This window comes from Copadichromis virginalis, linkage group LG9 (genome assembly GCF_057382275.1).
Source record: "Copadichromis virginalis isolate Kocher_CV1m ecotype Utaka linkage group LG9, C_Virginalis_male_GT1.1, whole genome shotgun sequence".
Lineage (NCBI taxonomy): Eukaryota > Metazoa > Chordata > Actinopteri > Cichliformes > Cichlidae > Copadichromis > Copadichromis virginalis.
The window spans coordinates 22,495,858-22,510,455 of NC_140626.1; the positions used below are offsets into that span (position 1 = coordinate 22,495,858).

The 14,598-nt window shown below is 40.3% G+C and overlaps 1 protein-coding gene across 4 annotated transcripts in view; it reads left to right on the top strand.

The window, feature by feature from the left end:
• Window positions 1-92: 92 nt before the first annotated feature.
• esyt2b (extended synaptotagmin-like protein 2b) overlaps window positions 93-14,598 on the top strand; it is a 41,388-nt gene continuing 26,882 nt past the window's right edge. For all 4 annotated transcript variants that reach the window (XM_085468236.1, XM_085468237.1, XM_085468238.1 and 1 more), the window contains exons 1-6: window positions 93-1,122; window positions 8,833-8,874; window positions 10,762-10,896; window positions 11,128-11,204; window positions 11,593-11,665; window positions 13,950-14,039. In XM_085468236.1, the coding sequence (XP_085324362.1) occupies window positions 721-1,122; window positions 8,833-8,874; window positions 10,762-10,896; window positions 11,128-11,204; window positions 11,593-11,665; window positions 13,950-14,039 (819 nt within the window). In that variant the 5' untranslated portion in view covers window positions 93-720. The remainder of the gene's footprint in view (window positions 1,123-8,832; window positions 8,875-10,761; window positions 10,897-11,127; window positions 11,205-11,592; window positions 11,666-13,949; window positions 14,040-14,598) is intronic.

The following is a 14,598-nucleotide window of genomic DNA, read 5'->3' on the forward strand; positions in this document are numbered from 1 at the left end:
AAAAAATTACACTCCAAAAGACCCCGGGCTTCTGACAAAACAACCCGGGCTTAAGCCCAGTAAGCCACCCCCACGCTCCGCCCCTGGTTGTTTCGCCCTGTTATGTCTAGTTGTATGTGAGTTCATATTTCTATCAATAAAGACTGAGTAGCGATTTATCAGTGCTCATCATTTCGGGTTTAAGGGTAATACTGTACTAACAAGCTAGCGAGGCACTATTAAATGCAATATTTCTTTTTCAAATATAGCCAATGCAGGATGCTATTTAAACATTTACTTTTAAGAATATCTGTTTCACTGGACTTTGACGCTTTCTAAGTGATAACAATGTAGTTGCCTCTAGTAAACACCAGATGGCGATGTCTTAGCTTTATACATAGCGCTAGAGACGCCGCTGGGATCGCACACAACTGGATGCCTGTGCGTTTTTGGAAATGGTCATACCCACCCTGTGTGGGCAGAGTAAGTAGAGCTGTGGACTGGACTATCTCAAGCAGACCGATTTAATCAGCGGAATGTCTTCGCGAGCTGCTCTTCAGAGTGGAAACTAAGACGGTGAACGACAGCGGTTCCTCCCGGGGCGATGGGCTGGTGTGCAGGTGAACCAACGTGAGAGCAGGATCCCCGTATGAAGACTGCTTTGGTCCGCTGGCACATGGGAGCTGTGACACTCCGCATTTTCAGATTTTAAGGACACTCTCCTGAGGAGGCCACAGAGACATGTCAAGAGACAGCATGACAGATGTACGAGGAAGCCATTCACAAAATGCTAGCCCAGCTCTACCCAAAGAGAACGGGCACACTGCGCCGAGTCCACCTCAACCCAACTTTCCCCATCCCTCAGAGACGACCATACCCGACGATACCCCAGCGTCATCCACCAGCGAGCTGACCCAGACCTGGGTCCACTTTGCTAAGACATTTGTGCTCATTTTCCCCATTTACGCACTTGGTTATTTTGAGTTCAGTTTCAGCTGGCTGCTTATTGGACTTGTGATCTTTTTCTGGTGGAGGAGGAACACAGGAGGAAAGCAAAGCCGACTGAGCCGAGCAATAGCTTTCTTTGAGCAAGAGGAGCAAAGTGCCAAATGTGCTCTCACCACCTCTGATTTACCACCATGGGTAAGGCACAATTTGAATCAGAGCAGGACGGAGCTGTTTATCCCAACTGAGCCACTTCTCTGAATAGGGCGTGTAGTATTGTTGTGAACAATATTTTTGAGCTTCCAAGAAAACACAATCAGCTGACAGGATCAGCAGAGCAGAGTTGAGCTGTAAAGCTGTGATGGGGCAGCTGTCTCCGCAGCAGTGACATTAGACCAGAGCCCCAGTCTAAATACAGCAGGGTACAATGGTAAACGAGACACCACGCTGGGAAGGAAACATGCCCACGGGGTCTCTGTTATTTTGGGATTCAGACTGGCTATGTCACTTGTAGTAAGTCAGTCTATTTCTGCAGCACGTTATCTTGGCAAAATGTTAAGACAGAGCAGAGGTCCATCCTTGGGTTTAACAATTTAGGGTTTAATTTGGCAAACCAGTTTATAAACCAGTAAGAAGCTATACTTTGGGTCCCACTTAATCAGTCTAAATTCAAATGAAAAGTGGATAATTCCACAGTTATAATTTATATTTAGAAAAAAAATTCACAGGTTAATTCCAGGCTTTGGAAGAGGGCTAATTTTTTTCACACATGGATTTTCTCACGACTAGTGCTTTTAGGGTTAGAAAGTCTCAACATTAAAGGTTGGGGTCACTTGAGAGAAATAATGTGACTGTAAAAGATCATATATGTGAGTAAACTTTGTATCTTCCATAAAACTCAAAAGGGGAAGAGAAATTTGCTTTACTGAACCCTCCTATAGGACCCCAGAGAGTCTGGGTGGTCCAGACCATTCATGTAATTAGTTTTGAGTGAATTTGAGCCGTATTCTCTCAGCAAAAAAATGAAACTCAAATAAACTTTAAATGAAATGACTGAATAACTTGTAGGTCTTCAAAACGGAGACTTTCTGTATCCGACTCAGAGGAAGTTTGCGGCACAGCCTCGCTAAAAGTTAAAAGCCTATTCTGCTGACACACGGCTGAGGATGCATTGATGCCATTAAAGGGGGGCGGAGGAATTAGATGGGATCGAGGGAAAGCATCCCACTTAAAGGAAAGAGAAATTATTAATTGGCTTCAGCACCCCCCCCCCCCCCCTGTTTTAAGTCTGTTCTTTATGAAACTGTGATCATACCAGCAGCAGGATTGTGTCCTCATGGGAAATCAACATGGATCTTCTGGGGCTTCACAATGATTGACAACCTCCAGCCTGACAAGCTGAGCACATTTCACTGTTTCCAGTTATAGCTCTTAAATCTTGGCTGCTGCAGATTTCTCCCCACTACACATATAAAGATGACATTTCTTTCACACTGTTGGGTTTTTTGTGCGTCCACACCCCATGCTAAAATGCACTTCTGCCAGTTCCAGTTTCTCCAGTTTAGTTTATGTCCTGACCTGCATTTGTCCAGAGTGACTCAGTAGTCAGCTGGTGTGGCAGCTACTGACACTAAAAGTGTCCGTGGAAGCGTCACAACAGTTTTGCACATAGCTCTTGGCTAAATTTTACAGTCTGAGCGGCACAGACTTCGAATGAAAAACCTTGAGCATTCAGGTGAAAATGGCTCTTCTTGTTTAAAAAGCATTTTGCTAGATGAAGAAAATGGTTATAAAATGAAAGGTAAATGCATTCATATTTGGTGAGGCCCGAGGACTGTACATAAAAGATGGACCGTTATGGCACCTGGAGCTGAATATTTTAGCCTTCATGTAGAGCTCATTATTATTGGCATTAGTCATTAATATCTGATATAAACAACATTGAATGCTCTGTCTTAGTTTTTAGGAATAATGAAAAAATCTTTTCACACGTAGACCGCCATTCAGGGTGGTGATGTCATTGCGTTGATGTATCTGTTCAGCTATTTCATTTTGTAATAGAGCATAATGAGGAAAACATACCAGACATGAATCAAAACTTTATATCAAGATGAAGATAAAAAAGCAAGAGCATCAGCTGTTAGAGGTCAACAAATAGATCGCCCTGTCTTCTTCTACTTCTTTATAGAGATTAGCATCAACTGCCATTATATAGTCCTTGCTTTTTTCTCCAAGGTAGTTTCATTCTCATTGTTGTAAACAATGGCCATTATTCCTAGCTTGCGCGCACCTGCTGACATGCGATGTGTCTCTATCTGTCTGAGCCACGGAATCAGATTTAATTTGAAAACACTGAACACGTGTGCACTGCTGAGCTGATTGAACTGGCAGATAGTCACCTTGGTTCAGTGTCGGAGAAGATGGCTTGCTGCCCAGCTGGATTTCTCAAAGCAATTTTGACTTGCTATCAGGCTACTTATGGGAGAAAATGGGTGACACGGTGCTTTGGTTTGTTCTTTTAAATGGACTTAATGCATCAGGAGTGCAAAGAACACAGATCTCGGGATTTTGAAAGTTGTTGATTTCCACAAGCATGTTCTGCACCTCTTTTTGTCAGCAGGAATACCGTGAAGACTATTATCGCCTGCCTTGTTTCTCTTGCAGTGGAAAACAACAAAAGCAGCACGCTGTGGCATTTATTTCATGCTTAGAATACTTTAGCTTGTTAGAGAAAGTAACGTAGCTCTGAACTGCCACCGGTTTACATCACTGACCTTGAATGCATTGCTTATGCCTTTTTAAATCAAATTATCCTTTTAAAATTGAGGGTTTTTTATAACAATTCCAGTATATCATGTGTTTTTCATGATGTTGTTTAGTAGCAGAGCGTATTTAAACTATATTAAGACCCACAAGTTGAAATAATTAGTGTGTGTTTTCAACAAATGAGGGAGTTATTAAAGAAAAGTTATCACCCGTACAGTTTATATGAAGGGAATATAAGCTGTAAATTAGAAAATGCAAACATATTTATTGCATTGTTGAAGTTGGCCAGTGAATATTACAGGCACAGAACTGTACTACAGATGCAGTAGATATAGTCGTGTTTTCCTTGAACCCTGTGGTCACAGTTTATTTGTACATTTTGTTTTCTCTGATCTTACATAGCAGCAGTGTAAGAGCAATATGTGCTGTACAAACTGAGATGGAGGTGTCGTTCAGAGGGCTCAGATTGTCTGCATTATATGAGACCTTAACCCTTTAAGACCTACCATAGAACCAAGTCCGCCAGAGCTTATATTATATTTTTACATGCTGTAGTGCCATTTTTGGGAGCATTTCAAGTTGCTATACATCAATACAACCATTATAGCCCAAATTTTAATAATATGTATGCATTAAGTGCATAGTAATTACATAAATTGCAAAAAAGTGCAATAAACTACAAAAAAATTGAAAATCGTTTTGTTTTTTTTAACATATATTTCTAGTTAGAGAAATTTAAGAAGCTTATCCCTCAAAACTGCAAATACAAAAAAGTTGCACAAAATAGTTTTCCATCACAGGAAATTTATTTTGAGTGTCTTTATAGTTTTGTTTTTGAAATACACCAATTTTTATATACTGCAGGAAAAACGAAAATAAATATTATGATGCAAATTTGCAAAAAAAAATATAAACTATTTCCAGCAGTGCACTTTGAGTCCTAAGCATCCCAGAAATGATACAGAAAGTCTTAAAGTCAAACATAACTATTAAAAACACCAGTATAGGCTCATAAGGCCCTGAAGGTAAAAAACTACATTTCCGCAAAATGACGTCACTTCCGGTTTCACGCAGGTCATGGCGGACATGCGATAGTTCGCGCTGATGGAGGTAGGAAGTGTTACGAACAGCTGATCGGATCGGCTTTAAAGGGTTAACATGCACCTTCTGCCAGAGGACGGCATTACTTGGCTGAAATCCTGATACAATATCAGCTGAATTAAACCCCATTTCTGCTGCTTCTGCTGCTGACATTGTGTTTAGACTTTAATATTTTCCTGTGTTATTAGCTGCAGGACGTGGACTCAGCGAGCCATGATAAGCAGTCTGAAGACAGTGAGAATAACCATCTTTTATTCAAAACCCAGGCAAATTGTTAATTATGTCTTTAAGAGGCAGGGCTCAGCGACTCTTCGGCATAACACGAAATAATTAAGATATGTTTCCCTGATTCTTGCTCAGCGCTTAAAAGGAAACATTTGCTGCGAAGTGACTCATCATTACCTCACCTACATTTGTGAATGAGGTCACTGTGTCAGGGGTATTAATGAGGTTTTTTCCAGCATCTCCTCCACAGGATTATATTATTTCTGGAATCTTTTATGATAGCTGTGACATTTTCTTCTCTGTCGCCCTGCTCATGTCACTGCTTTTCTCACACTCTGACATAAACGCCGGATAAGCACTTTTGCTGAATCCATGAGAAATGATGCTGTCTCTTCACACATCGTGTCTCACCATAGGTCCAGCCAGTTGCCTCACTTCATCTTTATTTTATTTTTTACATCTTTATAGTGCAAATATGTAATATGAACCATGCCATGCATCACAGCATTTATACCTTGAGCTAGTTTGTAGTGTACTTTCCTAGATGGGATTTTGAAACATAAAAGGCAATAAGAAACACAATCGATACTATAAATGTTAAGAAGCACAAAACTCGAAACACAGCAAAATATAGAGAGACAGCCCAACACGAGGCACAAACTGCAGTTTAATGAAGCACCAGGGAAACAGGAAGTAGGGAAATATTCATGAAAGCATGACTGACCCCTCTTTGAAAACTGACTGAGCTGCTGCTGCACATCCATAATGTCAATCTGCCGTTCCACCTATGCTGCTTCCAAGTAGGGCTGCCACAACCGATTATTTTGATAGTCGACTAGTCACCGATTATTTTTGCGATTAGTCGACTAATCAGATCATGCATCCATTGGACGTACAGCTTATTGCACCAGCATGCATCTGCTCTTATATGACTATCATTAGCTTACAGCTTTAAGTGTTTAAGGTATTTGCTAACTAAAAATAAAGACAAGATGATAGTTTATTAAATTTTAATGAAATTTGCAGATTGTTTCGGTTTAATAAACTCCTTGCTATCTAAAATATAACAGGACACTGGAGTATATTCTCCAGCATCTCACACTTCTGATAATCAGTTGTCTGCTTGACTTTTATTCAGCTGTGTAAAAACTATAACTTTAATCTCAGCCAAACCGATTTACTCAGGAACAAATAAAATACAAAAAAAAAGCCAAACAATAACATTTTTAAGTTATGTAAGTCAGCGGTCTCCAACCTTTTTTGCGCCACGGACCGGTTTATGCCCGACAATATTTTCATGGACCGGCCTTTAAGGTGTCGCAGATAAGTACAACAAAATAAAACTAGTACCGGTACCGACAAAAAGAAAATTTATTCATAACACACGTGAAAAGACCAAGGAAAACCGAGTAAACGATAAAAACGATAACAAAATAACGCTGAAAACCGATAAAAACCCTGAAAACCATACATTTCACACCTGAGCCTCAACTCTCGCGGCCCGGTACCAAACGACTCACGGACCGGTACCGGTCCGAGACCCAGGGGTTGGGGACTGCTGATCTAAGTGACTTATATATGTTTGACCTGAGTAGCAAAAGACAGCCGTGGGTTTGAAAACGATTTGCCGGGAGTCCGGTGTTCTCACGGCTCTAGTGAGCCTTGCCCCCGGCTAGCTATCGAGCTAGTGGGTAACAGATGTCTCCGAAAACGTCTGTTATGTGGTGTCTTGATAAACTGAGCAGATATTTGAGGTTTACACAGCTACATTCTCGCCTGAAAATATGCTAAACGTTTATTTTGTGACCCAGAAAGAATAATAAGCTGCCGCTTCTGGGACGCAGCTACTTCTTCTTCTTCGGGGTTTAACGGCAGCTGGCATCCTTGTACATGCAGTGCTGCCATCTTCTGTTTCAGTCCGTTATTACACTCTTAAATCCTACTATTTATTCCTGCGTCTTTTGGGATCTTACAAAGCTTCAAACGACGCGTCGACTATTAAATCGGTCATCGACGATTTTGATAGTCGACGTAATCGTGACTAGTCGACTAATCGTGGGAGCCCTACTTCCAAGGTTCGGTATCTTGTGCATTCAGAGATGCTCATCTGCATACGTTGGTTGTAACAAGCGGCCCCTTCCCATCTGCTCTAAGCAGTCTGGCCATTCTCCTCTGAGCTGTGACATCAACAAGGCATTTTTACCCAGACAGCCGGTCACCGTGACCATGTCTGGATGCCTAAATGCATTAAATCGCTGCAATGTGATTAGATTAGATTCAATATTTACATTAAGAAACAGTTTCAAAGGTAAACCTAATGAAGTGGCCATCAGTATGTATCACCACAAGAGCCTTAATTAGGGCTTCTGTTGAAGTTAGGGTATAAACACCTTAAATTAAAATGATGAAGAGGACGTGGTTCATTTGTTTTCTATTATGCTGGTGTCTGCAGTGCTGAACACCATTATGCATCGTATTGACTTTGTTTCTGCTTTAGCTCCTGTTAAGTCAGTGATTTACGTTTGTCATTCAGTAAGATTAGTTAAACTGCAGAGCAGACTCAGACCACAAATTATGTAAAATGTTTGACTAGAGAAGGATGGAAATACTATCAGTCATGTTTGATTTATTTCAATCCTCAGCTGCGTATCCGTGAGTGTAAGTTTAGTTAGAAATGTGTGTTTAGAAATGTAGCATGGCTGCATGATGATAAAGGGAAGGGCATATGATGGAAACATTCTTTAGGTAGAGAAGAAAACATGGATTGCAAAACAATTGATCTTTGAAGAGCATCTTCATCTTTTTTCTTCACCTACAGCAGTGACTGCAAAGCAAAAATCGAACCATAGTAAATCTCATGCATCAGAATAGGAACACGTTACTCCATCCTCCTCCTCCTCCTTTGGAAACTTTTAGTAGTGAGGTTATAAACAATTAAACTGCCTGAAAACACAAAAACAACATTTTAAATTTCTGATAGTCAAGCTATTGCTTCTCGTTTGATGTGATATTACAGCCTAAAAGGTCTTAAAATTAAATATGACATTAGCCACAGCCACTAAATTGCCATTAGATACAAATATTTTGAACAGCTTTTACTGGAGGAGATGGGTGCTCTTTACTCTTAGCTTCAGTGCAAACATTAATAATAAATAAGTATCTAGACCATAATCTTTTACACTGGTAAACTTAGCTGTGCTGAAATTGCAGCATGGCTCTAAAGATGGTTAACGTCAGGAAGTCTGACATCTACTTGGGTTCACAAAAATGTTAACAAATCGTAATCGAAAGTGTTTGGCTGATTAGTTTTAATTACGTGCTGCTGTTATATAATGCACATGGGGTGAAGACTCTCATCTTTAACATGAGATAGGTTTAGAAATGACAGATCACACACTGAGCGTGGTTTTTACTTCCTAAATCCAAAAACTAAATATAGGAAAAAGAAAAAAACCAAAAACTGTAAAAACACATCAACAGACAACAACTGGAAACAGCTTCAGCTGCCAGTCATTAGGCCTTTGGGCAGTCATCATGTTAGTTATGATTATGGTCATTTTATGCACTTGGATGCGCTTTCGTCTCAAAGCAAGAAGGTTCCTCTTGCCCTGTGATTGCTGGGTTTGGCTCAAGGTCCACAGCAACCCTGAAACTGCATACATGGGTAAAAGTTGGATGGATGGATGACAGTTTTAGGCAACCCTGCTATCTGTCTATGCGCCTATGCTCTATTAACAAACAGCATGTTCCGTCTTTTCTTTAAAAGGCTTTCTGAAACCAACCAGGAGATGATCTGTTCTGTTTTCTCCATTGCAGGTCCACTTTCCAGATGTAGAGCGGGTGGAGTGGCTGAACAAGGTAACGAATCGAGCAGCTGCCTCTTGAATTTGCCTGCTTGAGTGAAGCCCTCCTCGTTTTTCATGCCTTGTAAAAACTGTGGGAAATGGGATGTCTGTTGCCATCTGCTAACTCTCCTCTTCTTGCTGTCTGTTGCCACACTGCAGCACATCTGACTTAACATGCAGGCCCGTTCCTGCAACGCTGTGAAATGCATTAACCCTTGCGAATCCCATGATAGCAACCAGGATGTAAATTTGGAGTCACTCCTGAGTATACATTAAACTGAGCAAGCTGGAGATTTAAAACATTCATGTGTTAGTCTTTTTGCTTGATGTGCATGGGTTTGACAAATAGAACTAGACTTAAATAGAACTACACTTTGAATATTTTACTGTAAAGGATGTACCCCTCAATGTTTAAAGTCCTGGAGCAAATACATTTTTATATCCTTTTAGAATAATCATATAATGAATTAGAGATGGCACGATACCACTTTTTTATGTCCGATACCGATACCGATATCATAAATTTGGATATCTGCCGATACCGATATGAATCCGATATAGTGTTTTTTAATCAACAAAACTGTTTTTTAAATATCTTGCTGCATTTTGTATAAGTTCATACTCAAGTTTAAAACAACAACTACACTAAAGCTATTCTGTTATACCTGTATACAAAAAAAATATTTCATAGTTCAGCAATACTGATCAATCTAATAAACTTAGACCTACACCATCCTCCCTATTCTGGTATTTTAAAGAGTACTTAGCGTAAATATTAAGCAACCTAACTAATAGGGTTCCAACTCCCAGCAACAACAAAAATAAATAAATAAAAAATAGGGAACCACCCCTCACGCGCCACCTCATGATGCTTAATCGACGTAATCAACCTTAATTTGATGCAGTGTGAAAAAAAATGCACAGAAATCAATTATTTTTCAAGAAATATTAAATAGATTCAACATCTTTCTTCAACAAAATTGCAGACTGCACAGATGGTACCTTCCCAAAGGAAAAAGTACTATAGCTTACTAGGGTATATATATTAGACTTAATAGTCACTATATACAGTAATTGACTTCTATTCATTTTACATCAAATTAAAACTTTGTGTGTCAGATAATTATTTATTAAAAGCTAGACATTTTAAATGAGAATAAGAAAGAAAAGTATGTCTTTGTGCCCCCTTTTCCCAGTTAATGCCCTATCGGCCCCCCTGGCTAAACTTTGCTAGATCCGCCCCTGCACAGTTACCAGCCTCAGCTACATAGAAAAAGATCCTGGAATAGAAAGTAATATTAAATACATTCTAACAACAGCTGATCAAGCTTAAACGTGCTGCTGTTGTTCACCCGCTGGTTTCCTCTTTCTGGTGCAAAGTGGGCCAAAAACAAAGACAGACTCGCGACAGAAAAGCCGATCAGCTGATCATTTAAGCAGTTTCACGATTGAAGTAGCAGCCGGAGAGCGAGAGGCAGTCGCTCGTTAAGCTTAACGCAGGAATGCTTTACAAACATTCAGAGATGGACTTACACACTTGCTTTACTTCTCTCGGGATAACTTTGTCGGAGATGAAATGCCGGGTTGCTAGCGAAGCTCCAAATGCTATCCAGACCACAGGTCCCCATGCCACAGCCGCTCTATCACGTGATGCATACTGCTCCGACATGCTAACGTTCTGAGGTGAGTTATGGCGTGTTGCAAGTTTTGTGAGGTGCTTTCGTGATATTTAATGGATCGGATTACATTTTTTATTTTTCTCCGATATCCGATCCAGTCATTTAGGTCAGTATCGGACCGATACCGATACGTAATATCGGATCGGTCCATCTCTATAATGAATATTTTTCTTTGATTTGTTCCAAAACTCTTTGATTTCTCTCTTTCTGTATCCCCTTAGACTGTGAAACAGATGTGGCCCTACATCTGCCAGTTTGTGGAAAAACTGTTCCACGATGTGATCGAGCCGGCGGTGAAGGAGTCCAACGCCCACCTCAGCACCTTCTCCTTCACCAAGTTCGACATGGGAGACAAAGTGAGCATCTCGATGTGATAAAACAAGCTGCTAGCAGCAGGTGCCGTGGGTCAGCTGATGAGGGTGCGCCGTGGCTAGAACACGAACGTGCATGCATGTCGCTGACATATGCTCTCGTTGCACAAATAGTTTCCGTGCGGGGGTCTGCAGAGGGGTCGACCTTGTGCTAACCACGTGGGGGTTGGGAGGGGTGACGGAGTGGCCGTAATGCTTCCTTATGTTATGTTGCAGCCGCTGAGGATCAACGGGGTCAAGGTTTACACGGAAAACGTGGATAAGCGACAGATCATTATGGATCTGCAGATCAGGTGAGCCAACCTGTCTAAAAATGTTTATCGTCTAGCGTTCTCTCCTGCCATTATAGTTATAGACACTACTTGCTTGGCTCTTTTGTTAAAAATACAACACGAGAACAACTGGAGTATCTGTTTTCAATGCAGCTAAAGAAACTCACATTGCTTTCATGCAGAGGTCAGTATGTAAATAGCCTCTTTCCACTTAGGTCTGTGCAAGTTAATATCTTCTGCTTTGTGCACACGAGAATCCATTGTAGGAATAGCATACACAGCAAACAGCATTAAATTCACATTTCCTGGAAAGGATTGGAACTTCAAAGGCCTGAATCAAAGTCTTAAAAAGTGATGGAACCCTGATAGAGGGTTTTTACGAGACATACTTTTGCTTTTTATCACCCAGCTTTGTTGGCAACACTGAGATCGAAGTAGACATCAAACGCTACTACTGCAAAGCTGGCATCAAGAGCATCCAGGTGAGGAAATCCCTTTTTTTTTTTTGTTTCATATCCTCATAGAGGTACTTTCCCTTGGTAAGAAATAAGGACTGCACACTGGAAACAGAAACACAGCAGGAAGCAATGCACAAAAAGGCTGTTAACTCAAGTAAGAGGTGATCTTGTCAGGTCTAAGTGTTCAGTTTCACTAGACTGGTGAAGGTGAAGACAATCAGAAAAACAGCAGGTAAGACAGGAGGAAGGAAAACAGGGGAAATCAGAATACTATCAAATCAAAACAGGAAGTTTTCATGTCTCTGTGATTAACACAGATAACCCAACCAAAGAGACAAGGCAGAGAGGACAAAGGGAAACACTGGGGACACTAGATGCACAACAAAGAAATAATAAAAGTGAAATAGAAACTAAAACTCATACAAATAACATACAGAAACCTAGAACCATGACAGGTATATCTCCCAAAAGAAAAAAGCTGGTGAATTTACTGTGTGTCACCACCATTACCACAGTTTCTCCCCAGTTTCCAGTCATTCAGCTGTCAAGTAAATGTCCATGCTCTTGTTTTTATTATTACAGGATTAATAATCCTGCTTTTCTTATATATATATATCAACACCTATCAGGGGTTTCTGATGTTGAGAACTACTAGTGTTGTGCTGGAAAAAAGGAAAATGACTTATAATGGAAGCCGATTGTTTCTTATCAAAGTCCAGTAACAAAACAACGTAAATAAAGCAATCCAGAAAACTGCAGGCGCTACCACAAAGACAAGACATAATAAGAAACAATCAGCATACCAGACATATGTGGAGAAGATACTAACAAACTCAAGGAAAGATCAGTGGGAAAAAATGAAGCTATCACAAATCCCAACAAGAGAAACACAGATCATAATTCAAAGGAGACATTCTCAGACTTTGAACAGACAAATAGTGTTTTCAAAAGCTTTACTGTTTGTTCTGATTTGATCACGAGGACCTTTATTTTTAAAAAGTGTCTCTTAAACAAAGTTTTAAACAAACTAAAACAGCTAAACCTTAATTATGTTGCTTTGGAAGATTGCCTTTGACTACACAGCCCAATTACTCTGAAGTATTTTGTGTCTGTGTGTTGTTGTTATTCTTGCTGCTCCTTTCTCCCTTTTGTGTATTGCTGTCGAGTAGCAGCAGGCAGAAAAAAGGCAATCTGTGCTCCTCCTTGGAGACCCAGTGCCGTCAGGTCTGTCCCTGGCCCTGTTATGAAACCCAGGCATACTGTATCTCTGTAGACTATAATCATCCACTAATACATTAGTCAACATTTGAGCTGGATTATATTACAAAAATTACAAAGGTGGGTTTGGCTTCATATTAAGCTTAGATGGGTTGGATTAAACTTTTTAACCACTGCTGCTTTACACTAATAGCCCATTAAACCTGCAAATAAATCACGTGTTGTATTAAATTGCAGTATTTTTTAGCAGGTCCATTATTTTAAATGTTCATATTTTGTTGTTTCCCCTGCCAGTCTCCTGGCAGCCTAGGTCACCATGCCTTTAAGCCATTATTATTCCTTTGGACAGTTTTGTCAATATTGCTATAAATACTCCAGAGTCCAGCAAGAAACTGCCACGGCTCTGTGTGAAATACACCACCACTTACTTTTGGTGTGATCTTTGCACAAGTTATTGCACCTAAATGAAGCTTAACTTTTTCTACCTGTTCTCTTTGACGTTCCAGGACTTGATTTTACCGTTCTGGCTTTGTGTAAGTTTTATGTTCTAAGGAGCTGATTCAATCTCACAGTTAACAGAGCGAGAGAGGAAATAGAGAAATACATTTAAGTCTAAAGAACTGCCTGCAAACACAAAAACAAGAGTACTATTGGTTTTTAGTTTCACAGGGGCTTTAGTCATTAGTATCGGATTTACTGGCGTAATTCACTTTCCATTCGGACAACATTTTCTGACTGTCATTCCTCCAAAAAAGGAATATAACTCCACAACAAATATACTGGTGCTAGAATTCAAACCTCCTTTGTTCCCATTCTGCAGGATTAGAGCAGCTGTGTGGTGTTCCACATGATACATCTAAAGCACTAAACCATAATCCTCATAATTGTCATAATATGTTTTGAAGAAGGTGGAGGATCACACAGGGCAGGTGTGAAGTCAGGCAGCGATAGAGTTTCCAACCTGTCATGCGCTAGAGCTCCAGCGGCACTGCTGCTGACGAATGTCAGGGGTCAGCAGGGTGTGAGTTCCCTGTAGCTTTCTGTTTGTGTTTGTGGATATCAACGTGTTGTTCCTCTTATGTTTCCATAGATCCACGGTGTGTTGAGAGTGGTGATGGAGCCGTTGCTGGGTGATATACCTCTCGTCGGAGCTCTGTCTTTGTTCTTCTTGAAGAAGCCAGTAAGTGCATAAGCTAATAATGTTGAACTGAGTAACTTTATCAGTCAGACTAACTTAACAGAGGAGCAGCTGAGGTTATAATGACACTGCAGTTTGATGAAATGCAGCATGAATAGAGTGGAGGCTGTTTAACCACAAAGCCAAGATGGCATCACAGTTCAGCACATTACTAATTCAGGGTTATACTCTCAATTGACATTCAGAAAGAATGACAACTTTGTGTTATTACATATAATAATACTACACTGGCCAAGGTTGGCATGATTATCCTGCTGTCCTGAATATTTAAAATGCTCCTCTGAGTATTTCACCGTTCTTACTATGCCTAACATTTCACCTCATAAAGCATCTTGTTTTTGTGCTTTACTTATTCCCTTGCCTTTTAATGCAGATACAATGGACATAAATTAAAGCTAAAAAGGGTCATTTGAGTCAAAGTCACGACTGGATCACAGTAGGACGTGTTTCTTATTATTTGCAGCATTAATTTCCAGCGTAATTTCAGTCTCTTTTACTTCACTGTGCTTACCGTCGGACATTGTTTGTGCTCTTGCGGTGC